The 27,317-nt window shown below is 64.5% G+C and overlaps 6 protein-coding genes across 6 annotated transcripts; 3 read left to right on the top strand and 3 right to left on the bottom strand.

The window, feature by feature from the left end:
- Positions 1–184: 184 nt before the first annotated feature.
- Positions 185–10,157, bottom strand: EMIHUDRAFT_447812 (hypothetical protein; the record flags this gene model as incomplete). The annotated part of the gene is made up of 17 exons (XM_005775458.1): positions 185–379; positions 455–547; positions 614–988; positions 1,084–1,262; positions 1,346–1,433; positions 1,502–1,903; positions 1,975–2,412; positions 2,484–3,390; positions 6,360–6,808; positions 6,899–7,219; positions 7,334–7,660; positions 7,736–7,924; positions 8,004–8,060; positions 8,196–8,492; positions 8,559–8,753; positions 8,989–9,109; positions 10,153–10,157. 17 exons carry the CDS (start codon positions 10,155–10,157, stop codon positions 185–187), a joined length of 4,638 nt encoding a protein of 1,545 aa, XP_005775515.1.
- A 719-nt stretch (positions 10,158–10,876) lies between these two features.
- Positions 10,877–11,458, top strand: EMIHUDRAFT_195657 (hypothetical protein; the record flags this gene model as incomplete). Its single annotated transcript, XM_005775457.1, has 1 exon — positions 10,877–11,458. The coding sequence occupies one exon, from the start codon at positions 10,877–10,879 to the stop codon at positions 11,456–11,458; it is 582 nt and encodes a 193-aa protein (XP_005775514.1).
- A 4,078-nt stretch (positions 11,459–15,536) lies between these two features.
- Positions 15,537–17,635, top strand: EMIHUDRAFT_461221 (hypothetical protein). The gene is made up of 6 exons (XM_005775456.1): positions 15,537–16,122; positions 16,319–16,404; positions 16,472–16,743; positions 16,810–16,844; positions 17,036–17,222; positions 17,286–17,635. Exons 1-6 carry the CDS (start codon positions 15,563–15,565, stop codon positions 17,499–17,501), a joined length of 1,356 nt encoding a protein of 451 aa, XP_005775513.1. The 5' UTR covers positions 15,537–15,562; the 3' UTR covers positions 17,502–17,635.
- A 373-nt stretch (positions 17,636–18,008) lies between these two features.
- Positions 18,009–18,759, bottom strand: EMIHUDRAFT_195654 (hypothetical protein; the record flags this gene model as incomplete). Its single annotated transcript, XM_005775455.1, has 2 exons — positions 18,009–18,270; positions 18,407–18,759. The coding sequence occupies 2 exons, from the start codon at positions 18,757–18,759 to the stop codon at positions 18,009–18,011; spliced, it is 615 nt and encodes a 204-aa protein (XP_005775512.1).
- A 1,186-nt stretch (positions 18,760–19,945) lies between these two features.
- On the top strand, positions 19,946–21,595 carry EMIHUDRAFT_52388 (hypothetical protein; the record flags this gene model as incomplete). The annotated part of the gene is made up of 3 exons (XM_005775454.1): positions 19,946–20,226; positions 20,290–21,010; positions 21,080–21,595. Coding segments are annotated over 3 exons (1,518 nt in total), but the record flags the coding sequence as incomplete, so codon positions are not given.
- Positions 21,596–24,635: 3,040 nt separating this feature from the next.
- Positions 24,636–25,433, bottom strand: EMIHUDRAFT_432166 (hypothetical protein). The gene has a single exon (XM_005775453.1). The coding sequence runs from the start codon at positions 25,424–25,426 to the stop codon at positions 24,881–24,883; it is 546 nt and encodes a 181-aa protein (XP_005775510.1). The 5' UTR covers positions 25,427–25,433; the 3' UTR covers positions 24,636–24,880.
- Positions 25,434–27,317: the final 1,884 nt, after the last annotated feature.

Genomic DNA, 27,317 nt, shown 5'->3' with positions numbered 1-27,317 from the left:
CTGGAAATGAGCACAGGACCGTGGGTCGTCCATGTCATGGATACGGTCAGTGACGACTGATCGTCCACTACTATTCCCGACTAGTTTGCGGTTGCGCCATCGCTAGGTGGGAGACGCGGCTCCCACCGCCCCACTGGCGCTCCACGACGCAGCAGATGCCACGCTCTGAACGCCGCTCACTCGGCTACACGTGCTCTGCCGATGCCGACGTCGATGCCGACGCCGCCGACGCCGAAGCCACTGCCTCGGCTTCTCCCGAGGTTGAGCGCTCTGAGGCGCGGAGCCGGAGGCCGCCAAGGCTGCGGAAGGCCGTCGACGTGCGGCGCACGATGCTCGATCGGAGGTCGGCGCTCGACTTGACCGGAGTCGCGCCGAGACCCTGTGCGAGGAGCACGAGCGACACCTGCGCGGGAGCGGGTTGAGCAGCGCGGCGTGGCGGCCGGTGAGCGACCACCAGGCGGCGAGGGGGGCGAGCGCGCGCCTCGCGGTGGCGCCCGGGGAAGCACGAGCGCGCGAGGTCCTTGTAGAGCCCGCCCGCGATGAGCTCCTGCGGCGTTGGAAGGAGAGGATTGTGGGGGGAGGGGAGGCTCAGGACGGGTGTCACTCGCTCCACCTGCGGCGTGGTCTCAAAAAACTTGGCGAACTCGCAGCCGCCGAGGTCCGGGTCGTTCTCGTGCGCCATGACGATCGGCAACCTGTCCTGGCGCGCCTGCGTAACCTGCTCGGCCAGCCGCTCGTCGCTGAAGCTGTGCTCGTTGAGGTAGAGAAGCATGTGGGTCGCGTCGCCGGCCTCCTCGGCGGTGGAGACGGTGAGGCCGGGAAAGGCGGCGACGAGCTCCTCGGCCAGCTCCCTCGCGCCGGCGTTGGCCGGAGAGGCCCAGACCTTTGCGAACGTGGAGAAGCCGAATGCCCTGATCCGCAGCTCGCCCGTCACTGTGAGCGGAAGGGAGGTGCTGTCCAGAAAGTTGGGCGAACAAAGGAGCAGCGCCTGTAGAGTTCAAGTGGGGTTGGTCGGGAGAGGGACAGGACTGCGGAGCGGCTGGCTGCGGGCGGCGGCGCCTCGGCGGTGATCTTGAGCGAGACGAGCTGAAACTCCTTGATCCGGTACCAGATGGTGTGCCTCCAGTCCCTGTCAAAGATGTCGGGCTGGAGCTCCTCGGGGCACTCTGCGCGCAGCGCTGGTAACGTCCCGCCGCCCTTGGCCGGGTCGGCCTCTTGGACGAGGACGAGCGGCTTGCCCATCTCGAGCGACGAGCGGACCTCTCGAAGGCAGTTCTGTGGCGCACAGGCGGGCGCGGGGTAAGGCAAGGGTGCTTGGGCTATTTCAGAGACAGGATAGAAGCACGAGGCGCCTTGGACTTGAAGTAGCCCCTCGAGAGGAAGAAGAGGATGACCTGCGAGCGCTGAATGTACTCCTCGAGCGCTCCGATATCCTTGAGGTCATCTACCTATGCGCGCACCGCGGTGTGTCAGAGGGGCTTTGCTCGCCATGCAACGCGACTGGGCAGCATGCGCGCGCGTCGAGGAAGATCTTGATGCCGGGCAGCAGGATCTGGAGCTGCTTCTTGATGACCGCGACGGCGTCTTGACCGGTACTCCAGATGTGGCTGTTGAAGAGGTGCCACGTGATGCCCATCCCGATGCTCAGCTCGGGCGGCTGCTTGGTCGAAACGAGGCGGATCGTGGGAACCTCCTTGGCGTGGCGGGCAGAAAAGACGGCGCCGATGAGGAAGAAGAGCAGCGTCACGCCAACGAGGAGGAGCATCGAGTTGATGATGCCAGACAGGTTAGCGAAGCCGAGGACTGCTTCGGCGTCGTCGACGCTGGAGCGCTCAATGATGCCGAGGAAGATGCTCGTCCAGTTCGCGGCGAGGAAGAGGAGGAGGAGCACGAGGCTGGTGGCCTGCAATCCAAGCCGTGCCTGGCTTTAGCAAGTGCAAAGGGGGTGAGGGGTGGCTGGGTACACAGGCGCACCACAGCCAGCACGTTATCCTCGACCCGCTTGAAGGGCCGTGCGACAGCGAGCACGACGGTGTAGAAGGAGCAGACGAGGGTCGCCACCACGAGGCGGAGAAAGGCGTTCTTCTCCGGGATCAGCAGCACGAAACCCGTGAGCACGAGCTTGCGCGCCAGCTCAACCGCCTCCCACCAGTAGCATTTTTGCTTGTACTCCCGGTGGAGGAAGGCGGTGGCCCGCGTCAGAGCATTCGGCCTCTTGGCCTGTAGCGGCTTGTAGCAAGCGACGAGGAGCGAGATGAAGAGGATCAGCGATCCCGCAGGCCACAGGGCGATAAGGCCGAAGGCGAGCTCGGTGACTGATCCGTGTTCGTCGGTATAGCACTCGATGCTCGCGTCCAGCCGCATGTAGGAGACCTGCTCCAGAGGCGCGTCGGGCGGAGAGACGGTGTAGGCCTACGAGCGACACACGGCGAGCGCTGAAGGGGGGTCAGGTTCGGCAGCAATCAACAGTTTGGGTGCATTACCTTGCATGACCACGCGCGGAAGATGGAGGCGCTGATGGAGGGCACGAAGCAAAAGATGAGCACCAAGCCGGCTGGCGTGAGATCGAGGACGCCGAGGGCCGCCTCTGCGATCCACGGCCTCGCACGCGGAGCGTCCTCGTCTGTGTTTATCGCGTCAGCGATCGCCGACATCACCGACATCGATGCTTCCACGAGGTTGAATGCTGCATCGGTGTCGGCTCCCGGCGTCGATGCTTCCATTGGGCGCGGTGGCGGCGCGGCACGCCAGCGGCGGAGCCGCAGCGCGATTCCCGTTCCCATGAGCAGGGCGATGAGAGCGATGGGTGAGAGAGCATTGGCGAGGAGTCGCAGGCCGTAGCCGAGGCACTGCTCCGGCAGGAAAATGCCAGACCAGTCGATTGAGACCGGCTTGGCCAGGTTGTCGGTCCAGCCCGTGTACTCTGGCGGCAGCCGCGCCGAGTAGGTGGAGGACAACACGGTGCAGATCTGGTAGAAGCCAAAGAGCACCTTGGTCTTGGCCGTGAGTCCGATCGCGACGTAGATGTAGACGGCACGGTCGGCAAAGCGGAGCACGCGGCCGATGTAGCGCTCCTTCCGCCATTCCGTCTTGCTGTAGGCCCAAGCCGCGAGGCCGCACGCGGCGCAGAGGGCGAAGACCATGGCAGCGATGCGTGCCGCCGCCGCGCCGCGCGGAGCGCACTCTTTGCACTCGTCGCCGCCGACAAGGTAGTGATTCTCCGCGGCGCAGAGCTGGCACTCGGGGCCAGTGAAGCCAGTTGCGCAGTACTCGTCCGAGCCCGCCTCCTCCAAATGGCGAGAACCCTGTTTGGCTCCGCGCTCGTTGCCAACGCACCGCGCCTCGCCGGCCCTGTCGCCCCCAAAGTCGCGGCACGCCGTCAGCACGGCGCTGAAGGGGCTGGCGCGCCAGAAGCCGGCCGGGATACCGAGGGACTCGAGAGTCGTGTTGACTGGGCAGTCGGCGTTCGGCGGGCAGGGCTTGCAGAACTCGGTCGGGGATTTGAAGATGTCGTCGGGGTCGGCGCTCGAGAGCAAGTAGTAGTCCTTCATGCAGACGGAGCAGATGACGTCGCCGCGCGCACTAGCGAGGGGATGAGGACAAGGGATGCACTGGCCCTGGCCAGCGTTGGCGGCGCTAGAGCCAGCCTCACACAAATTGCACGAGTCGCTCCCTTGGTTCGACGCGGTGCCGGGAAGGCAAGGCTCGCATTTGGACTGCCCCTCGGTTGCGGCAAAGGTGCCAGGCGAGCACGGCGTCGGATCAATGCTGCCCGTGGAGCAGGCGCTGCCGGCGGGGCAGACCGCGCACTCGCCCGCGGCGTCGAGGTTCGTCTTGTCCGAGTAGCTGCCAGCGTCGCACGGCAGCGGCGCCGCCGCACCAACAGCGCAGTAATAGCCCGGCAAACAAGCCTTGCACTCCGTCGTTCCCGGCTCGTCCTGGTACGTGCCGCCGGCGCAGAGAGTGCACTCTCCCTGCTTGTACGAGTCCGTGTACGACCCCTTGGCGCACGGCGTCTGCTGCGTCGAGCCCGTGGTGGCGAAGTGGCCCGGCGAGGCGTCGGTGCACTCCGAGGCCGCCGAGAGGTCTGTGGCGCTCGAGAATGTGCCCTTCTCGCACGGCAGTGGCGCCGCGGCGCCCGGCTCGCAGTAGCTGCCTTTCTCGCACGCGAGGCAGCCCGTCGCACCCTTCACGTGCTGGTACGTCCCGCCCTCGCACGGCTCGCACTCGGAGAGGCCGCCTGTGGCGGCGTAGCTGCCCTTGGCGCACGGCGTCTGCTCAGTGGAGCCCGTGGTGGCGAAGTGGCCCGGCGAGGCGTCGGTGCACTCACTCGCGTCGGCGAGGTCGGTCGCGCTCGAGTACGACCCGGCGGGGCAGGGAAGGGGAACGCTCGTCCCCTCCGGGCAGACGTGGCCAGCATCGCAGGGCAGCGGCTCATAGGTCGCCTCTGTGGGACATTGGGAGCCTGCGGGGCATCGGCCAGCGCAGCTGCTGCTCGACTGCTGCTCGGGGTCGGCCGAGCCGAGGAGGCCGGCGGCGCAGGCGTAGGGGAAAGCTTCCTCGACGGGCAGAAGTGGCAGCTGGTAGAGGCTCTGGCCGAGGAGGGAGGGGTCGCCGCCCCGCGAGCTATCCCAGTTGCACTGCTGCACGACGGTCGCGTTCTGGCAGTACCACGACTCGGTGACGTTGCAAGCCGCCCGCATGTCTGTGTCGGTGTGCCGCCCGCAAGCCGCCAGCTTCTCCTCCGACGAGGGCTCGGTCGCATTGCTCTCCGTGAGCGCGCAGTCACCGCGGTGCTCGAGGCAAGCCTTCTGCTCTGGCGAATCGGAGGCTCTACCGTAAGCGCACGCCTTCCGGTACACCTCGCAGCGCGCGTTTGGCAGCCAGTGGCCGGCCGGGGCGGGGAGGGCGTAGGAGACCTCGCCAGCGAGCAGAAAGATGGAGCTCCCCTGTCCCGTAGGAGCGGAGCAGCCGCTGATGAGGGTGCCGTCACTCAGGGAGGTGCGCCCGCCCTCCGAGTAGAGGCCGCCGCCGTACTCTGTGGCGATGCAGTTGGAGATGCTGGAGCGGTCCAGGCTGGCTGAGCCCGACTCCACGTACACTGCGCCGCCTAGCGAGGCATTGCAGCCGGAGACGGTGGAGTCGGTCACGATGAGTCTCGCCTCCCCAATGGATGTAGCTCCGCCCTGTGAGGGGAGGCGAGAGGCGGCTGTCACTCTCGTCTTGTCTTGAGACTACCTATTCTGAGCGGTGTGGCGCACATAGTAAGAAGAGCAGCCCGCCACGGCCGAGCTGATTATCGAGACCAGACCGTCGTTATAATACGCGTCGACGACGCCGCCGTACTGCGGTCGCGAGGAGAGAGCGGGGTGAGTCAGCCGTGGCCGTCAATATCTTTCGCCCCGCTGCCGTGCGGCGCTGCAGGGCGAGCTGCTAGCTCTACGCGGCGCACATAGCCAGCCGAGCAGCTCACCATGGTCGAGCTGATTATTGAGACCGCACCGCTGTACTCCGCTGAGACGACGCCGCCGTACTGCGGTTGAGAAAAGAGCGGTGTGAGACAGCGTGGCCCTGTCTATCTCTCGCCCGCTGCCGTGCGGCGCTGCAGGGCGGGCTGCTAGCTCTACGCGGCGCACCCATTCAGCAGAGCAGTCCCTCACGGTCGCGTCGATGATCTCGACGTCGCCTGCGCCCAACGCCTGCACAACGCCGCCGGTGGTCGCCCTCCCGTTGACGAGGGTCAGCCCCCGCAGGGTGAGGCTGCAGCCGCCCGAGAGGGAAAAGAGCCCTGTCTCTCCCTGGCCGTCGAGCGTCGCGCCCTCGCCGCTGCTCGCAACGGTCACTTTGATGGTGGAGGTGCACGTGACCTGGCTGCTTAGCTCGAAATGCGCACTGGGCGGAAGGTAGATTGAGACGTTGGCAGCAGTAAGAGTAGCCTCCTCGATTAGGGAGCGGAGCTCGTTCTCGCTCGTCGCTGCGACATAGCCGGGGGAGAGCGGCGGCAGCGGCGGCGGCGGTGAAGCTGGCGGCGACGGCGGCGGCGGCGGTGAAGCTGGCGGCGGCGACGGCGGCGGCGGTGAAGCTGGCGGCAGCGGCGGCGGCGGCGGCGGCGGCGGCGGCGGCGGCGGCGGCGGCTGAAAGGGTGGCCACGACGGCGGCAGAGGGGGCCGCGGGGGCCGCGGGGGCAGCGTCGGAGGGGAAGGTGAGGAGGGAGGCCTTGCAGCCCAGCACACCTATAGGAAGGGTGGGAGAGGCTGGGTACCAGGGCTGGGTGAGCGCGAGAGCTAGGAGGGGCAGCGTGCGGGGAAGCAGAGAAAGGAGCGCGCGCCTTCCAGCCTGGCCTGGCCGGGGACCATGACATGGTGACCCACGTCATAGTCCCATCCGACGGCACGACCCCGGCCGGGCCCGAGGTGCCGCAGTACTTGACGCCGTTGACGACAAGGTGGTCGAAGTAGCAGTCATTGGCGGTGTCGCCGTCGCCGTCGTAGTCGTAGAAAGGGTAGAGGTCTCCCTCCACGTCAAAGGCGATCACGTCCAGCCCGACCGGCGGCAGGTTGGAGATGGTGCAGCCCTCATCGAGAGGGTAGTCGTTCGGGAAGTTGGGCGAGGTGGCGCACGAGCCGCCGTCGGTGATCAAGCACGGGCCGTCAAGCTCGGGAGACGGCGACGGATCGATGTAGGAGTTGTCGAGCTCGGCGCCGTTTAGAGGAGCGACCGGTGGCGCGATTGGTGGCGCGAGTGGTGGCGCGATTAGTGGCGCGATCGGGGGTGCGGACGGTGGCGCCGCTGATGTGCCGCTCGCGTCCTGCAGGAAGATGATCGCAATGCAAACTCGGAGAGCACGCGGACAAGCGAGCAAATGCACGGAGCCAGCTGCATGGCTGCAGCCCTCCACCTTCTTCTTCTTGATCTGCTGCCCTCGCAGCAGCCCGCGGCACGCCGCGAGGAGCAGCGCCAGCACGGCCGCACATGGGTGGAGAAAGAGCAGGGAGGCCGCAGAGAGGGCCGTGGCGGTCGTGAAGCTCGCCTCAGGTGAGGGGTCGCCGATCTTGGTCGCGCCGGAAGTGTCGACAAAGGATGCGAGCTTGGCGTAGGCGCCGCTGAGCTTGGAGGTCATTTGGTCGGACGTGACGGCGGTGAGAGCGGGTCCGCCCTCAGTTATGCCCGTCTGATCGGCCTCGATCTTGGAGTGGGCCGTGGCGATCGTGAAGCCCGTCTCGTCGGTCGTGGAGCCCGGGGCTGGCTGTTTCGGAAGGGCGGGGGAGGGGGGGGGGTGAAGAGGTGGGGAGGGCGGCGGAGGCCACAAGCGTGGTCACGAGCGAGCACACACCAGGTGGTTGGCGGGCACGCTGTCCAACGAGGCGATGTCTGCAAACGAGCTGGTGTCGCCAACCTCGCAGAATCCGTTGAGCGATGACGGCGCGAACGGCTTTGCGACGGTTGCGAGGGGCGATGTCGGCCACGGGGAGTCGTACCACCGCGAGGAGAGAAGCGCGGTGGTGGCAGAGTACGAGGAGAGCGCAAACGCGGCTCCGAGGCAGATCAGCGCGAGGATGCCAAAGAGGCGGAGCGGGCAGATCTTGGGCCACGAGAACCAGCCGGTGGCATAGCCCTCGAGCGTGGTGATCGTGGTCGTCTCGATGATGACCGTCGCGCCCTGAAGCGGAGGGCGCGAGAAGTCGCCGTGTGAGCGGCGAGCCGGGGAGAGGCCACATATGCAGGCGGCGGGCACCGCGTTTGCGGTCGACGGCGTGGATCCGCGCGTCACTTTGGAGCGCTTGCCGGTGCCGGTGCCGCTGCCCTCGTTGCCGCCCGCCCCGAGCAGGGCCCCGTACCCGTTGCTGCAGTCGACCGGGGCGGACGCCCCCTTGCGCTCGTTGTTGCGGCGCGACTTCGAGGGGGTCGTCCACTCGGAGACACCCTGTGCACACGCGCAAACGGTGGGTGCGTCAATAGTTGAGCTCCGCGTGTGCCCGCAGCGTGCGAGCGACAATACGCACCGGGACGGATTTCTCCTCTGGAAACTCCTTGGCTGAGACGGTCCAGTCGGCGTCGCCCTACGCAAAGTAAGCGGGGCGGGTCAAGGGGTCGGCAGACGCGAGGCCGCGCGCAGAGTGCCAGGCGCTCGCCGCCGGGGCGGGCTTCTCCGCAAACTCCTCGATCGACGGCAGCGGCGCGCCGCCGGCGGTGACCGGCTCGAGAGCCGGCACGTCTTTGGTGACCGGCTTGAGAGCCGGCGGGGCGTTTTTGGTGACGCCGATGGCGGCCGTCGGCGGGTCGGTCGGGCGCGCAAGCTTGGACCAGAAAACGGCGTTCGCGCTCGGCTGGTCGACGGCAAGCATGGCCTTGGCAAGGTCCGAGTCGACCTCCGCGGCGGGCGCCGTTGCCGCGGCCAAGTCTTTCTTGAGGATGCTCTCATCGAGGGAGGCCTCCGCGACAGACTTGGCCACGGGGACGCCCTTCGCGACGTCGTTCTTGGCGCCGCACGCCTGTGGGCGAGGGAGAATACGCACGTGACCTGGCGTGCGCACGTCGTGGGCAAGCGTGATGCCAACCTTCACGGGAGCCATCGGCGCAGACTCGCCCTCGGACGCGACGGCCGTCCCGCCGCCGTCGCCGATGACGTCTTTGAACGACGCGGGCTCGATGCTGTCGGCCTTGCCTCCGGCAGCGTCGATGACGAACGGGGGCGGCGACGGAAGTGGCGGGCACGAGGTTTTGTCGACGGTGAACGTGAGGCGCCGCGCGGCCTTGGCGGATGAGTCGAACGTAGCGCCTACCGACGCCGCAAACACGACGCCGACATACTCGAGCGAAGCAGGCTCGCCTTCGGACTGGAAGACGTCCTCGATTGAAGCAGGGTCGCCCTCGGACTGGATGCCGGCGGCCTCGCCTCTGGGAGGTTTGACGGTCGTGTTGCCCGCCAGCGAAACCTGTGTCAGCCAGAAGGCGAGAGGATTAATCTTGCAAGAAACGCAGTGTCACGTGCACGCAAGCATATGCCTGCTTGTCAGCAAGCGGCGGCGGAGGAGGAGAGAGCTTGAGAACGAGCTTGTTACCGGCGGCCGGCACGAACTCGAGTTTGAGCTTTTCGAGCATGTTTAGCCTGCAGCGCACGATATGCACGCTAATGAGTCAATACGGCCGGATGAGTATAAAAGCAATCATCAATTATGAATTATAACTATATTGAGGCGCCCAGTACAGCGCTGCAGCTGCTGCACCAACTACTGAGTGAGAATGGCTAACTGCCACAGACTTGACACGTGTGACTAAATTGTGATTAGTCCCTAATAGTAACCACGAGACGGGAGAGCGTTCCGCGTTAATGAGTGAGGGCGTAATTACGCAATCCTGTGTCGGTCTCGGCTGGGATCTCGGGTAGATCTCGGAACCTCTGCGCGCGCAGCGGCAGCGCAGCGGAAGGAACACGCCTACGCGATCACAACCGTGTGAAAGAGAGTCAAAGAAGATGCCCTTTGTTTATGAGGGATCATGCGGGTTATGAAGGCATATAATAAAATCTCGGGCAACCTCGGGCAACCTCGCCTAAAAAGACAGAAAAAGAAATCAAAAACCTGCTGCGCGATGCAGGACTGACGCAAGCTTGTTGACCGGGAAGGGTCGAGCCGGAGAGAGTAGGGCTGCGCCTGCGGACAGCACGCCGCGGCGTGAGCGTCGAGACGAGGCCGCCGGCACGCGCTGTCTGTCGCGTCCGCGGCGCTCGGGACTGGAGCCTCGGGCGGCGACTGGCGAGCGAGCGGGTTGTGGCTTGAAGACAGGAAGGGAGGGCCGGCGCTGGATAAGAATGGCGAATGGGCAGAAATGGACGCGTCTCGCGGCAGCGGCCGCCACCTGCGAGCGGGAGGGTGCAGGCGGTGCCAGGCTGAGGGGGGCGCGGCCAGGCTGAGGGGGGTGCAGGCCGTGCCCGAGGGCGCATCGCTCGCCGGGAGCGGTTCGGGCACGGCGGGCTTCGCGAGCAAGAGGCGTCGCGGGGATCCAGGCGTGCAGCTTGCGGCGGTGCGATGCGGCGGGGCAAGCGCGAGAGCAATGGGAAGGTGAATGGTTAGCAGTGGCTAGCCTTGGCGTCGGGGAACCTGCACTGGAGCTCCGAGCTCCGAGGAACGGGCCTGTTGGGAGTGTGAATACCCCATTCGTGTATAGAGAGATGTCCCTGTTGAGTACTGTCCGATAGTCGAGATGCCTTGTTCCAGAGGGATGTGTCCTGGACGGCGTCTCGTCGTGGTCCTTCAGGACGATAGATCTAGCTTTGTCCCTTTCAGGACGATGGTGATCTTGGTTTGATCGTTCCTGTACGCCTCGGTACAGACCCTCGCTCCGTGTACAGCTGACGCCTTCTCTCACCGCCCTCCTCTGCCTTTCGCCTCTTCGCTTTCGCTCCCGCCGCCCGCCGCCTGTGGCGCGGCATCCGACTACACGACGACATTCGGGAGTGCTGGGGGGGGCGATAGGGGGAATGTGGCCCTGAGTTATGTGTACGCCAACTCAGGGTGTGTGGCAGCCAGCTGGTTGTGTGTCTTGTGAGCCTGTTTGTGTCTTTGTGTCGCCCGTGCGTGTCGTCATCATCTGTCTCGCGTCCACCCATACCGCGTTGGTGTCCAGTCCGAGCCTGACTGTTGTTCATCTTTCTACCTACCTACCTACATTCGTGGGCGATGAGGAGTCAGGCCGCACGGCGGGCGGCGGGACGGACGTAGAAAGACGCAACTCCTCGCAGCAGGAACCCAGCATGGTGATGAGCACCGCAAATTTCTTTTCCAAACGTTGAAACACACTCTTTCTCTCCACACCGAGCAGCCCGCGAAGGCTGCGGCCACGCAGACGGGCCCAATCGCTGGCCCAATCGCTCGGCATGCCATGGCTCGTGCGACCTCGCGGCGCCTGGCTCACCCGCGTCTACTTTTCGCGGATGCTCCACGGGCGCGGCGTGTGCCGGCTCGCACCACCGGCGGCCGTCGCGGCTCTGATCGGCGGCTCTGGCGACGCGATCTCGCAGCTCGTCATCGAGGCGAGAGCAGAGGTAGACGCTCCGCGCCTGCTCACGTGCGCATGCCTAGGCTCAGTGATCGACGGCGCGATCCTGCAGAGATGGTACGCCAAGCTGCAGCGGCTGGAGCTCGGGCGTGGAGCCAGCGCGCTGCTCGGCAGGCTGCTACTCCACCACGCCGTGTTTGCCCCTGCCTTTGCGATCCCCGCGTTCATCGCTGCCACCAACTCGACCGGCGCGCGCGATTCGAGGGCCGCGGCGCAAAAGCTGCGACGCGAGTGGCGCCCTGCCGCGCGGGACCACTTGCTCGTCGTCGGGCCCGGACAGCTGGCCAATGCATGCGGGCTGGTCTCCAAGTCGCACGCCGTCCTCTGGGCCAACTTGTGCCAGCTGCTGTGGGCGACGGCGCTGTCGTGGCGCAGCCACCGGCCCGATATTAGCCGATAACAGGCACAAACGGATGGTGGGGACTTGCGGTTGTGCGCGCGTGCACGGGCGTGCACTGGCGCTGTTTGTGACAAAATTAATAGATACAACCGGATTGCGGATAAGAAACTACTCTTAGTTTACCCAATACGACGAGACGGCTTACCCATTGCCCCAGACGACGTTGAGTACCGGAGACAAACATGCCGCGTTGCAGTCACGCATCCTTTCGAGGAGCTCTCTCGACACTCGGGTCACTCCCTTCTCTCCCGAGACCCACACGAGCCGTGTCCCGAGCCAGTAGGTTGATGCCTCAGGCGCGGCGCCCACCGCGCCACCTCCTACCAGGACCTCGCGCGTCGATCCGGCTGCCTCGCGCGGCCCCACTAGCTGGAGAAGAAGGGCTCGAGCACCTCCTCCCACGCGTCCTGCACGATGAAGTCGCCGAGGTAGCCGTACAAATTTACTTGCTCCTTGGAGTAGGCATCGATCTTGCAGCCGCCCGAGAACGAGAGGTTCTGCCCGATCGTGAGGAGGTATGGGAAGTTCTCGCCGCCCAGCTTGAGCACCTCCGGGCCGACGCGCGCGGCCCAGGAGCCCTCGATGAAGCCGTCGTCCTGGACCCACGCGCCAATCTGACCGCTCTTCTTCATCTTGTAGTATCCGTGCTCTCCTGGCAAGTGGTAGTAGATGACCGTGAGGTCGACCGTGTTGGGCGTGCCGTCCGACCGCGTGGAAAAGGTGCCGTGGAAGGGGTTGTCGACCACCTGGATGTCCTTGATGGTGGCGACCAGCGGCCTGCCTTGGTCGTAAAGCTGCGAGAACTTTTCGAGAAGATCCGGATAGCGCGACGAGTCAAAGACCTGGTTGGTCACGTAGAGCATCACCCCAGACGGGTCGCGATCCACGGCACTGGCGGGGAAGATGCCAAAGAGGGCGGCGAGGTTGAAGTCGGTCACCGGACAACCGTCCGGCCCGACGCAGTCGAGGTAGCCCTTCAGACTCTTCAGTACCTGGGTGCGCATCTCCTTCTCCGCCGCCTTGGACGCGATCCTGCCGCTGTACTTCTGCCTCACCGCAGTGGAGGCTTGAATAGCGGCGATAATGATCTCCCTTGGGCACGGCCGGAATGGGGTCCCTGGTGACGTTACCGTCATGATCTTGCGCGAGCCGCCCGCTGCGATGCTCGCAGCGACGCCCGTGGTGTCGACAACGCCGCCGTCGGCAAAGTCGCACATCGCCTCCGAACGTACACCCGGCGCAAGGCTGGCGTCCTTTGGCGCGGTGTTGACCGAGAGCCGGCCGGTGATGGCCCCAAAGAATGGGTTGAGCATGGAGCTGATGCAGCCCGGCCACTCGTTCAGGTACATTGCAAGGAAGTGGCTCGAGAAGGAGGTGAGCACCTCCAGCGACATCTTGTTGGCCGAGGGGAGCCAGCAGCAAGGCCGCTTTAGCGTCTTGGGGACCGCCTGGCTCGGAGGGGTAGCAACGCTGTTGAAGCGCACCGGCGCAGGCGGCTTGCAGCAGCCGCACTGCTTGTCGGGGAAGCTCATCTCCGTCGGGCCCTGCATCTCGCCGTCGGCCGCGTTGACATAAACCGACTGATACATCGTGCCAGTCGCAGCAGTGGTTCCAAAGAAGGGCACCGGCGAGACGCCGTGGTACTTTTCGCGGGCGTCGATGGCAGCAGTGAGGCCTCCCTGCGCCGCCTCCTCGCCCATCTTTTGAAGCACATCGAGGCCTGCGGGGATTGCGTCAAGGCTTAGCCGTCGGGCTATGAAGGAGGGGGGCTAGGGGGGCGACAACCGTTGTTTGAGGCCACGCCAATTGGCATGACCATAGCAAAGGTCCCGAGCGGAAACGGCCCACGCTGCTCGCCCGTGGGGTTGGCAGCGGACTTGCCACTCAGCCGTGGCCAGAGGTACTCATCGTCCGCAGCGGCAGCCAGACTCTTCGCGTCGGCCTCGCTGGGAGCAAGCACCTTGTTCTTCTTGATCCCGTATGGCGCGAGGAAGGTGCGGTGGATCGCATCCACCCACAGAGAGTGGCAGTTGGAGCTTCCTATGCCGCACCGGCTGAAGCAACCGGCCAGCCCATACCACGGCAGCTCGCAACACTCGCGCCCCCCAAACCTCCTTACAGCAGCATACCCCATCGTCTTGTCGGACAGCTTCGCCAGGTCGCCCGTCGAGATCGCTTCAGGCTCGTGATCGCGGTCCGTGTCAAGAAGCGCGCGTTGCGCCTCCGTCTCCTCCAGATCCGGGTGGCCAAACAGATAGATGGCCGAGACCCAGAACCCGCCCGACACGCCGGCAATGGCGTCAAAGTCGTTCAACACCCCCTTCTTGGCAAGGCCGCGCATCACGCCGTACCCTCCCGACAGAGCATGGTTGCCACCCCCGTTGATCGCCAACGTCATGTTGAAGTCGTGGGGGAGCGCAGCCCCAATGCCCCGGCTCTTCGTCTTGAGAGACGAGTGAGTCTGCAGCTTCTTCCGGCGGTTGGCGATGTACACCTCGTTTGGCTTTGGAACGGTTGGCTCGCTTGGGGGCTCCGCCATTCAGAGAGGCTGGCGCTTGGGGACGCGCGTCAGAGCTGTCGGCGCCGTCGCGCGACAAGCCAATTCCCGAGTTCCGATGCGAGATCCAAGCTCAAGGCCGCCCCACCCCCCACGGTCGCTCCCCAACTAGCAGGTAGGGAGAGAGGTGAAGAATGACGGCTTGTTTCCAGGCAGGTCTGGGAGAAACGTTCAAAAGCCGGGCGGGCGCACACTGCGGCTTTTTTGGAAACAAAAAGAAAGAAAAGCGAACCCAAGGGAGGGATGGGAGGACGGCACGCCGCCACCACACAGGGATTTTCGTTGTATATGGCTCTTACGTACATTCCAGAATTCCAGTAGGAGGAAGACTCTGCTATGTGTTGTATGGTAGGAAGGTGAAGAACAGTCAGGCTCGGACTGGACACCAACGCGGTATGGGTGGACGCGAGATAGATGACGACGACACGCTCTGCTGACAGGGTTTGCGGTGAGGAGCGACCCGAAGGGGTTCTCGGAGGTTAGTGCACCACTAACCGCCGAAGCGCAAGCGCTTGGTCCTTGGAGCAAGAGAACTGATTTTAAGGAGAGGAGTGCGGTGCGCTAGCCGTCGCCCACCTTGGGCGTCTGCCTCTTCACCTATCTCTCTTCGCAGTCAGTCCTCGCCGATCGATTCTCGCTGCAACCTTCATGCCACCTCGCGGTCGTCCCACTCTCGTCGTTCTCTCTCTTGTCGCTTCTTCCTCTGTCGCGTCGCTCTCCTCTGCCTCGTCCTGCGACGCCGCCGCCGCCTGCCGATTTTACACACACACACACACAAACGCACGCGCTAGGTCTCGGGCGGCGAAGGGGCCACACCCGACGACCTCGGGAACTAGCCGGGGCAGTCGGAGAAGGGGCAACTCCGTGCACTGACGGTCGGCCGTCAGAAAACACGCCTGCGTGGATCGCGTCACACCAATCCTCGCTACCCAACGCGGCCAAAGGGTATCCACCTCGAGAACCTCGAGAACCGCTTCTCGCGTCTCTTCTCCATGACTTTCAAGGAGCACTTGGAAGGGTTTCTCGGAGGTTAGACGTTAGTGCACCACTAACCGCCGAAGCGCAAGCGCTTGGAGCAAGAGAACTGATTTTAAGGAGAGGAGTGCGGTGCGCTAGCCGTCGCCCACCCTTGGGCGTCTGCCTCTTCCTATCTCTCTTCGCATGCAGTCAGTCCTCGCCGAGATCGATTCTCGCTGCAACCTTCATGCCACCTCGCGGTCGTCCCACTCTCGTCGTTCTCTCTCTTGTCGCTTCTTCCTCTGTCGCGTCGCGAGTCGACTGGTGTGTGTCGTCGTGGTTTCGTATCAAGAATACTCACTCACTCACACGCTCTCCTCTGCCTCGTCCAGCGACGCCGCCGCCGCCTGCCGATTTTACACACAACGCGGTATGGGCAGCCCAAACGAGGGATGGGGGGAGGAGGACAGGGTCCCCACCTGCACGAGCCGGATTTTGGAATCTCCTGCTCCTCACACCACGCGCGTTTCTTTCTGAGGGTAAAATTCTTTTTCTCCTGTTGAAGGCGCGCCTGCGAGCGGCTCGCTGCAATGGCAAAGCGCAAGCCTTGGGAGGAGGCTGGGTTCCGCTGCCCCTACCTCGACACTATCAACCGGCTCGTCCTCGACTTCGACTTCGAGAAGGCCTGCTCGGTGTCTGGCAACAACTTCAACGTCTATGCGTGCCTGGTCTGCGGCAAGTACTTTCAGGGCCGCGGCAAGCACACGCAGTGCTACACGCACGCACTCCAAGAGGCGCACCACGTCTACATGAACCTGGGCGACGGGCGCGTGTACTGCCTCCCCGACGGGTACGAGGTCATCGACTCCTCCCTCAAGGACATCCAGGACATGCTCGACCCGTCCTTCACGCCCGAGGCGGTCTCGACTCTCGACAGCGTCCCGGTGTACGCGCGCGGCGTGGACGGGTCGGACTACATGCCCGGCCTGATCGGCCTCAACAACATCAAGGGCACCGACTCGGTCAACGTGGTCGTCCAGTCCCTCGCGCGCGTCCCGCCGCTGCGCGACTTTTTCCTCCTCCCCTCAAACTACGCGCACCTGCGCTCTCCGCTCGTGGCAGAGTTTGGGGCCCTGGTGCGCAAGATCTGGTGCGATCTCGCGCTATCTCGGGCGATCTCGGAGCTGCGCGCCGCGTTATCTCGGGCGATCTCGGAGCGCGCGCGCGCGCGGCGCGCGCGCGCACACACACACACACACGCCGCCGCCGCCGCCGCCGCCGCCGCCGCCAAACCCAACGAGATCACACCAGTCGCCGCACAACTATCTCCCCATATCTCCCCATAGGTCGCCGCACAACTTCAAGGGCCAGGTCTCGCCCCACGAGCTGCTGCAAGCCATCATGTCCGCCTCTGCCAACCGCTTTAAGATTGGCGAGCAGTGCGACCCGATGGACTTCCGATTAATTAATTCATTCATCTTAGTGAACTCATTCATCAGGCGAGCAGTGCGACCCGATGGACTTCCTTGCGTGGCTCCTCAACTCGCTGCACACGGCGCTCGGCGGCACTCGCAAGGCTGGCTCGTCGATCATCCACCGCACCTTCCAGGGCTCGGTCAAGGTGACCACACTCAAGGCTCGTGGCGAGGGCGAGGAGGAGGCGGAGGAGGAGGAGGCGACGGCGAGGGAGCTTCCCTTCCTCTACCTCACCGTCGACGTGCCGCCCGCGCCGCTCTTCAAGGACGCGCTCGAGCGTAACATCATCCCGCAGGTGCCGTTGTTGTGATCTCCCCATATCTCCCCATATCTCCCCATATCTCCCCATATCATCCCGCAGGTGCCGTTGTTTGCGTGCCTCGCAAAGTTTGACGGGTGAGGGTTAGAAGTCGGCGTAGCGTAGAGCGCCTTGTTGGTGCCCTCGTAGCACGCGCGGCCAACGCCCTGCAGCACGTAGCACGCCACGAGTGGCACGTAAGCCTGCAGCGCCACCTGGGTGAGGGTGAGGGTGAGGGTGAGGGTGAGGGTGAGGGTGAGGGTGAGGCCTTTTCCCCCCGGCCATGTAGCCAGACGCCGCAGGAGATGATGAATGGGGACAAGCGGCGGTACATCATCACGAGGCTGCCGCGGTACCTCATCGTGCACATCAAGCGCTTCTCAAAGAACACGCAGCACTTCCTCGAGAAGAACCCGACCATCGTCAACTTCCCGGTTCGCAACCTCGACCTCTCCAACTACGTCGAGATGAGCGAGGAAGAGCGTGCCGCGGGCGCAATCTCCCCGTACCTCCCCACATCTCCCCACATCTCCCCATAGGAGGAGCGTGCCGCGGGCGCAAGCCACAAGTACCACCTCATGTCTTCGATCCAGCACGACGGCCCCCCCGACACCGGCGCCTACCGCGCCTTCGTGCACTTCAAGGCAAACGACTCGTGGTACGAGATGCAGGACTTGCACTGCAACGGCGTGCACCCGCAGCTCATCTCCGTCTCGGAGTCGTACATCCAATTCTATGACGCCGCCGCCGCGTGAAGGCGTGAGCTGCTGTGAGTCGCACAGCAAGAGCTTTGGCGGAGTGGCGGGCGGGTTGAAGGGGGGTTCGCGTATCCCTTGGCAGTCGGTGCTGCGCGCGTACAGTATTTAGCCCTCGGTACTACAATAAAAAAGCGCCGCCTGTCGCCCCCTCGAGCTCGATCCCTGCCTCCCCCCAAACACATACACACACACACCGCCGCGTGTTGCGCGCCGGTGCCGGTGGCGGCGTGCTGAGAAGGTGAGAAGAAGCTGCTGGAGGGGACCCGTCCGATCTCCTGTGAGTCTGTGGGCGTGTCCCCGTCTCCTCTCGGCTTCTCGCTCCCCTCCCGAGGCTGGTCCGTGGCTTACCGCGAGCGCACATGCAACAGTCTGCGGAGAAGAAGGCCATGGGCCTGCATATCGGAAGTATCTCCCCCGCGCACCACCACGGTAGCGGCGACGAAAAGCCAAACACGTCAGCCTCGTCCGGGGCCAAGTCACCCCCCGGCGAGCCCAAGTCAGAGCTCAGACCTTCATCATGGACATTTTTTCGCCTTCATCCTCCTCGAACGCCGTCCCCGTCGGAGAGAGCACAGAATAGTGCTTGCCATGCATGCCCAGGTGCCTCATCATCTGGCACGTTGAGCAAGGTCCGCACCAGAAGGCGCAGCAGCAGTCCTCGGCGCCATTGATGCCACAGCAGTCGGCGCAGTGCTCCTGCGGGATGCGGTCCTGCTTGCGGATCGCGCGACGGATGACGAGGACAAAGACAAACATGGCACAGAAACTGGGCGGGCGACGGGAGGGAGGGGAGAAACGTGAAGGGCATACCAAGAGGGGAAGCGGCCAGCTTAAATGCAGCGCATGATCATGCTATCGTACTATGCAATTCAGTAGGCGGTCTGTGTCGGTAGAGAATCCACCTGGCTGAACTGAGCGCAGTCACCAGCGGGTGGGGCAGGCACGCGTTCCCTTCCTCATCGCCTCCGAGGAGGGCGGTCATGTTAGTGAGCGGAGGCGCCAGCTTGAGGGGCACGTAGCACCGAACGGGATTGTCTGTCTGGTCCTCAACGAAGGGCATATCTCGCATGTAGGACTGCACAGACTGGTGCATCGCAAAGAGCGTGAAGAGCAAGAGCGTCACGAGCACGCAGGGGTAGCCGAGGACATTGTGGGCAAGCTGGCCGATAGCGACCGAAGGGAGGCAGCAGACAGTGCAGCAGGTGCACGGGTCCTCGTAGCACGCGCACGTGTGCGTGTCCCATCGGCCCGCCATTGCCGCAAAAAGGCCAAATATGCGTCCGTCCGCTCCGATTGTCTGGGCTGACGAGGACCGGACTTGAGGATCACGGTCTTTTATTGAGCACTTGAGCACTGGATAGGGCCGATTCCGCATGGTACGGGACCCCTCGATCGTCTCGCCCTCCCTCACTGATGTGTTCATCGGGGGGGGTCATAACAAACACGGTACAGGATCGAGGTGCACGCTGCCGAAGCAGTGTCGTCCCCCCTCTCCCCGACGGCGATGGCGGTGTGACCGAGTAATACCAAAAAGAGGGCTACACACGGCCCTCTACGCTGGGGCGCCGGCGCCCTACTGGGCGCCCCCCGCTCCCTTCCCCTTAGAGCCCCCCATCCCACTAGCATTCCCCCGCGGTCCCTCGCGGTCGCGCGACGCCGCACCAATGGCGCGCTGTGCCTCGTCCGCGAGCGCCGTCCAGAGCTGCACCGACAGTCGCTGGACGCTGCAGCGCAAACGGCATCCATTCGCGCGCCGACCACGACGTCTGGTCGTACTGCCACCACGTGAGCTTCCGGCCCGCCACCTTAGCCACCCGCATCAGCAGCTCCTCCACCCCCGCGCTCATTGCGCCGAACTCCTCGAAGAGCAGCGCCTCCACGCGGCACTTCCCCTCTGCGTCCGTGTACTGGCCCTTGACAGCCTCGACCGTCCCGGTCCCCGTCCGCGGGTCCCACATCCCCACCCTCCCGCCCCTGTCCCCGCCCTCCACGCCCAGAACGTCTCGCGGGCGCGTGGCAGCGTGTTGCCGCAAGCGACAAACGCCCCCATGCGCCCCACCCCCGAGGGGTCCGACGGCACACCGCCGAAGATCACACCGCCGAAGATCTTGTGTCGCCGATGGATCACGGTCTTTAGTCCTCCATGAGCCCGCCCGACATCGCCAGCAGCCATGCAGGCGACCGCGGCAGGAAGCTGCTGGCGGCCGTGGTGGATCTGGATGGCAGCACTAGTACTCGGCGTGTTTCTCAGCGCGTGCACCTCCTCGTCTGCCCTGCTCTCATGCACCGGCACGTTGGAGAGCCTATGCCCACGCACTGGAACCGTGCGGCAATGCGACGACTGCGCTGGCTCGCATCAGGCGGACCTGCGGCGCGCCGGGTGCAGCGGCGCCCAGGAGCGGGCGTGGTGCGCTGCGGCGGTGCCCCAACCGCCGCCGCCGCCGCCGCCATTCTTTTTCGGCGCCGCGACGGCGGCCTACCAGATTGAAGGGTTCCGAGAGGCAGGCGGGCGCCAGCCATCGGTCTGGGACGCCTTCGACACGGACAACATGTCGCCCGCCATGCCTGCGAGGAAACCGAACGGGGAGCCCAATGTGCACAAAAATGAGAGTGGGAAGATCGCAGACAGGGACTACGCGAACTTCCCTCAAACGACTGAACTGCTCCAGCACTATGGGTTTGACGCCTACCGCATGAGCCTCAGCTGGACCCGCATCCTGTCGTACTCGCTGGTCGGAGATTGCGGCCAGGGGGGCCCTACGGCTCATCAAACATGCTCACTCAGCCGGCCGACGGTGAACGAGGCAGGGATTCAGCACTACGTCGAGGTGCTGCAGGGGCTCAAGGCTGCGGGGCTGCTCGTCGCGGTGACGATGTGGCACTGGGACACACCGCTCGTCGTGGAGGAGTGGGCCCAGCTCACACAGTGCGCAGAGACCAACCAGTATACGAGGGACACGACTGGCTCAGCATGGCTCTGCCCTGCCATCGCGGATCTGTTCGCGGAGTATGCCCAGGTGGTCACCTCGAGGCTTGACCACTACGTCGATCACTGGATCACGCTCAACGAGCCGCTGACGGTGGTCGGTGTTGGCTACGCCCCGCCCGCCAAGCACGCGCCGGGCCGATGCGCCGATCGCAGCCTGTGCTGGGCTGGCAACGACACGATCGAGCCGTACTATGCCGCCAAGAATATGATGCGGGCTCACGCGAAGGCGTACCGCGCGTACGACGGTGGCTCGCCCATGGGCTTCGCCGCCAACGCTGACTGGTTCGAACCCGTCTCCGGCTGCGCCGCCGACCATCACGCTGCCGCGAACGCCATCGTGTGGCAGATCGGCCTCTTCTGGGACCTGCTGGCCACAGGAGATTGGGCGCCCGAGATTGCGAAGGCGGTGCCACACCCCCGCCTGCCATCTCTCTCCGCAGAAGACAAAGTACTCCTTCGCGGCGCGCATGGCAGTGTATATTATCAGAACATGTACACGTCGCATTACGCGTGGGCTGTCGGGGACGTCGGTTCTGAGTGCCCCAATGCGAGTGCGTCATGGCGTGCCGCGCCCCCCGATCAGCAGCCTCCTTCTTTTGGGACGGACAACTCAGCTGGCACGGGCTCTATCAACCACGTCACGGGGCATGTGATCGGCCCAGTCGCCCCGGGCTCAGGTTGGCTCCGGTTTACCCCTACCGGCTTGCCGAAGTTGCAGCGTTGGATCGCTGCTCGGTATGCTGCGCTGGACTTAAAAATCGTAGTCACGGAAAATGGCTGGGGTGGACAATACCCAACGGAGCAGGATGCAATCAACGATATGCAACGATGCCAGTATTATCGGCAGTATATCGGCAACATGTCCAAATATGTGCCGGAAGATGGTACCTATGAAAACGGCCCACTCATTCTCTCCAAGCAGAAGCCCACCATTCTAGGCTACTTTGCATGGAGCCTGCTGGACAACTATGAGTGGAATGACGGCTATTCGCAACGCTTTGGCATCACGCACGTTGAGTTTTGTGGGGCGCGCAACGATCGAACGTGCATGCAAAAGCGCACACCCAAGATGAGCGGCAGCTGGTTTGCAGAGGTGCTCAAGAACGCATCCTTCCGCGAAGCTGACATCCACAACTGGGGGGAATTACCTGCGTGCAAATTTTACTAGAATCGAATGCAAATGAAACGTATGTATGTCTGTATTGTGAGACGAGATGCAGTCGCTATGCCAGCTGCTCTCCCCTTGTAGCATAGTTACAGATGTCCTCGTGTGTGCCTAGAAAGCTGGTCACGTCTGCTGCTCCTGTGGCCTAGTAAAGCCGTAGAGCCGTACGGCCGCACAGCCGTACGTACAACTGTTGTGGTGGGAGCCTAGCCGCGAGCAGCGGATCTGAATGAGAGGATCTGGCTGGCTGGAAGATATGGCTGGCTGGCGGACGCGACGCGTTCTGAGAGCAGGAGAGGACGCTGCCGCGGTCATTGCCTGCTGGAGCTGCCTGCGCCCGCTAGATCGACAGCCGTAGCCAGCGCCGCCTGGCTGGTTGACGGAGTACAACACGTGCTGTGAACACGACAATACATTCACCACACATGCACATGTGCATGCACATGTACATGTTGTTGTGCATGTGCATGTCACGAGTTGTGCTATCTAGTAGCCGCGAGGTGGCCGGCCCGCCTTCGGCGCTCCGGACACAACTGCACAGCCGAGCACATGTACATGTGCATGCACATGCACATGTCCCAGATGAGCCAGTCACACGATTATTGTAAAAGCGGGCGGCGCTATTGCATATGACCCATAGGGGAGCGGTTACACATAAGGACAATTGGCTTATCGCACATGTCAATCGGGGTCATATTATTACTTGCCGTTACTTTTGATATCAATGCTTTTGACGTCAGAAAAAGTGTTGGGGGTCTGAATCACCGCCCCCGTGCCTCAAGGCCCCGTACGACTGTGCGTACTAGCTGCCTAGTAGAGTAGCGTGCCTCAGCAGCAGGCATGGCATGGCGGCGCGGGCTGCGGCCGCCCGCCTGCCTTGCTTCGCAGAAGGACGGCTGCTGGCGACCAGGGGCAGTGAAGGAGCACAAGGCCAAGGCTTGCGCCAAGATGTTGGCTGCTGAAGCCATGGTTGACCGTAGCAGCCCTACCGCCGCCACTACTGGGCCTGCAGCCGGCCGTCTGTCCAAGCTTCACCTCCATATCTGCTGCTCGCCACTGGGCAGTGTAGCTGTTGCAGCTACCGGTCCCGACACCGGCCTGCACGGCCTGTCGGAGCACGAACGCTACTTCTTCGAGACGAAGGGATACCTGGTCGTGCCTGACATGCTGACGCCCGCACAGGTGGACCGGATGAACGAAGCTATTGACCAGTGTCCCCAGCAATGCAGGCGGAGGGACTGGAGACTTTTACAACAAAAAGAGCGATATGCTACAGGGAGCATGATGTGGTTCGTGCGCGTGCGGGTGGGCCCGTCCTTCAACCTTCATTGGATCGTCCACAAGATTGTTGGCTTGGATGCGACCTAGTCAGCACACGCCACACGGCTGAAGTTTGTGAATCGGGTCGGGTGGGTGAGTGAAGGGGGGCGTGGAGACCTTATGGCCGTAGAAGTCACTCGCCAACGCAACCTGTGGTAGGTAGGGCACGCTCGTGAGATTCCGGGTAGGTGCAAAGGCGGGGCTATTCGTGGGACTCGCCGTGGACGTTGCATCCTCGAACGCCTCTAGCACAGGCTCGCCGATGAAGTCCGCCGGCTCGTTGATCCACGCCGTCATGAATGCAACGCGAGGCCGCGGGTTGACGTGATGCAATGGGATGTCAGCGAGGCTCGGCAGCTGCTCTTGGGCCATGTGGTTTGGGGTGAGCGCCTTCTCTGGGGGTGCCATGACCGCTGCATCGCCGCACCTATTGAGAGGCTAAACTTGTTCGGCTGTGGACGCCCGATCTCCCTAGCATCCCAGCTCACTTGAACTTGACAGTGCACTCGGCGGGAGGCGGAGCCAATCCGCACACAGCGGCGGTGACGCTCGCCTTGGACAAGAGCGGGGTGTCATGGCCGAGTCTCGGCAGATAGTGCCATCCGGCTGGGTCTTCACCTTTAGCGTCCTCAGGTAGGAGTTTGCGCCCGTCATGAACGAAATCCCGCGACTCGCGGTTTTGCCAGACGTGCTGATGTGCTCTGGAGACACTTGTCTCAAGTCAGTTAGCGCAGAGCCTCTCCCGCGACGCCGTTGTGGAACTTGCCTGGTCCCACGACTATGTCACGGTGGACGGCGACAGCGGGCCCCAAAGGCCCGTAAAGCGGCTGGCTCTCGCTGCTGATGCGGGCCCTGCGGTGGAGCGCGAGACGCTCGTGAGCTATACCGCCAAGGCAACCTTCAGAGGCTCGGAGCACCGCCCGTGCATGTTTCGTACCTCGCTTTGCCCAAACGACTGCGGGCATGAGATGACCGTCTTCCGCTTTCTGGTGCGTTTTCCGCGAGGGCGGCGGCGGTGGCGGCGGTCTGTGAGGGCGGCGGCGGCGAGGGCGGCGGCGGAGAAGGCGGGATCAGGGTGGAGGCGGTGAGGGTGAGGCGGGATGCGGGCGGGGCCATAGCGTAGCCCTCTCACACCTCCGCGCCGCGGTGCACAGCTCGACGAGCTCTCTGTCGAGAAGAACGACGCCTCGTCCCACGCCAAGTGGGTCACACTCGTGAAGCAGGGCTCGGAGCACCTGGTCTCGGAGCGCGATTTGCATGAGCACCTCGCTGTCGCGCAGCGACTCGCCCCCGATATGGTCGTGGAGCTGGCCTGGACTCATGACTATGTCACGGTAGACGGCGCGAGCGGTCCTGACAGGCCGGTGAAAATGCTCCAGACTCTGTGCCAGCCGGCGCCGGTGGGCATGGTGCAGAGCGCCATCAACGCCGCCGAGGACCTTGTCGGCGCGGATCTGGCGCGCAACCCCCCGCGATACCATGTCCGAAGACCCCTCGCTCGCGTTGCCCTCTCCATAACCAGCCGCCCCCATGGACCGCATAGGATGGCGACGGCAGCATCGGCGGAAAGAGGGCTCGGCAGTGATTTTGGGGGTGTCCGCGAGGTCAGAGTCGAGAAGTGGGAATCTCCCCGGACCCCGCCACGTATCGGGGCGTTACGCTCATCACTCACGACTCATGCACGAAAACAAATGAATGCGGTTAGAATCGTATGAGTTCGGCGGCAAGATTGTCTCGGTGACGCGACAGAGGGTTCACTGGTCCTGTGCATGGTGGATTGGTCGAGACGACACTGCACAAAGCATGTGCGCAACGACGAGAGCGGTAAAGAACCCGCAGCCACAGGCATCCGTACATGCGCGGAGAGAGAATGCAGTACATGCGCGGAGAGAGAATGCAGTACTAGTGGGGGAGAACCGGAGGCGGCAGCCCGAGCGGCGGCGGCAACTCGGCGCACGCCATGCCAAAGAGCTCTGGCGTCGACAGCAGCCCGAGGCAAGCGTCGGCCAAGTTGGGCGAGAGCGGGAAGGGAATGGGCGAACAGCCAGTCTCCGTGAAGCAGCAGCTGAGCGTCTCAGCCGCCGCGAGCGTCCGCATCGAGTGGACGCGGGACATCGGCGAGTCTCGCCCGCGCTTGAGCTCCGAAATGCTCCGAAATGCCTCGCTCGTACTCGGCGTCGGCCCGACGGCACCCGGCTCGCTACACTGCCGAGGCGGCTTGCTCTTGCGAGAACCAGGCTGTGGCTGTGGAGGCGTCGGCGTGATTGGCCGTCGCCGCTTGCCTGCATCACGCTGGGTCATCTGCCTGAGCGCGGCCATCCCGTCAGGCCCGACCAGGCCGACGGACCAGCCAAAGGCGAGAGGTGGCGGGAGAGCGGCGAGAGTGGCCACCTCGAGCGCGATAGAGCGCCGTCGGGACTCGAGTTCAGCCGCATCTCTGCCCATCATGGCTGCGTCCTTCCATCAGGTTCGTTACATTCCAAAAAAAATGTTTTTACGGCGCGAGAAACTGGCAACTGCGTCCTTCCATCAGGTTCGTTACCTTTCCTTGTTTTTCTTTCCCCACGCCTCTCTGGACGCGCGTGCCCCTGCCGCTTCACGCCCTCTTCCACAATGTCTTCGCGTCTCCTTCCGCCCCGTCTCCCGACTTCAAAAATTGTTTAGTAAAAATCCGCATCGTTTTCTTGTTAACGGCGCGAGACTGCTGCCGCAGCAACAACTGCCGTTGCCGGCAGATGGACACGGTCCGCTACGTAGCGCTTCCCGACCGCTGCGGCCTCTGGGGGTGCACGCTTTCGCGCACCCACACCGGCATGTGCAACGTCGCCTTTGGCGGGTCGCGGCGGGAGCGGAAGGCCACCGCGCTGTACGACGACGCGGCGGAGTCTGCGCGGGTGCAGCGGATGAGGGAGCGTGCCTCGGAAGGTGAGGGGCCGTGGCGGCGCAGCGCGGACGGCTTTCGACGGGCTGCGCCCGCTAGAAGCCGCGTCTGCGCCTCTCTCGCGACCAGTGCCGACGGCCGCATTCGGCTCACGCTGTCCACCGCAGTGTCACAGCCTCGGTCGCGGCGGCGCAAGTCGGGTGGCGGCCCGGCGGCCGCGGCCGCCCAGGCCGAGGGCGCGCGTGCGGAGGGAGCCTCCGCGATGGATGCGGTAGGCGAGTCGGAGGCGGGGCGGGCAGAGGCGGGACCCTGGGAGGAGGCCGAGGCAGCCGTGAAGCAGCCTGTCGGAGCGTCGAGGCATCGGCTGCCGGGAGGGTACCAGGCCGGCGAGCTGGTCTATTACGCCGGCCCGAGCCACTCCTTTCCCGACGGCGACCGGCTTCGCCACGCCGCGCGCGGGCAGGTGCGCCGTGCCGCCGGCTGGCCGTACCAGGGCCGAGGGCTGCAAGTGCTCTTTCCAGGCAACGCGGAGGGCGTGGACTGTCCGCTCGAGCAGCTGAGCCGCTGCAGGCCGCGGGAGGGGGAGCCGCCGCCGCCAGAGCCGAGCTCGGCGGCCGCTGCGCCGGCCGAGGGAGAGGAGGAGGAGAAGGCGGCGGAGGAGGAGGAGACGGCGGCGGAGGAGACGGCGGAGGAGAAGGCGGCGGAGGAGAAGGCGGAGGAGAAGGCGGAGGAGAAGGCGGAGCTACCTCCCGGCTGGTCGGCGGCCGTGCAGCAAGGGCCTTCGAGGAGCTGGAAGACCTTCCACGGCCCTGGTGGCGCGAGGGCGCGCTCAAGGAAGGAGGCTTGGCGCATCGCCAGCACCGCCGCCGCAGGGCACCGCCCCGAGGCGCGAGATATGGGGAGATATGGCGAGATGTGGCGAGATATAGGGCACCGCCCCGAGGCGCGAGATATGGGGAGATATGGCGAGATATGGCGAGGCATAGGGCACCGGAGGCGAGCTTGCGGTAGAGGGGCCACCCGACGGCTGTGAACAGCGTCTCCCCACACGTCTGGCTGTGAACAGGCGAGCTCGCGCAGGCAGCCAATCCTCGACGGCAGCGGAAGCGGCGGCAGTGGTGGCGGCGGCGGCAGTGGCGGCGGCGGAGGCAGCTGCGGCGGCGGCGGTGGCAGCAGCGGCGGCAGCGGCGGCGGAGGCGGCAGCAGCAGTAGCAGCAGTAGCGGCGGCAGCCAAATCGGCGGCGGCGGCGGCGGCGGCGGCGACGACGACAACTACGGCGGCGGCGGCGGCGGTCGTCGTTTGCCTCTCGACCTTCCGCCGGGGTGGGTGGTGGAGGAGAGGAGAGGTCTTCCCGGGAGGGCGTACAAGCGCTACTTCGGCCCTGCCGGCCGCACTGCCCGCTCTCTGCCTGACGGTGGCGGCAGCAGTGCGCGCACGAGGGCGGCGGCGGCGGAGGA

The sequence above is a fragment of the Emiliania huxleyi genome, assembly GCF_000372725.1.
Source record: "Emiliania huxleyi CCMP1516 unplaced genomic scaffold EMIHUscaffold_3, whole genome shotgun sequence".
Taxonomy (NCBI): domain Eukaryota; phylum Haptophyta; order Isochrysidales; family Noelaerhabdaceae; genus Emiliania; species Emiliania huxleyi.
This window is presented reverse-complemented; position numbering and strand designations above follow the sequence as displayed.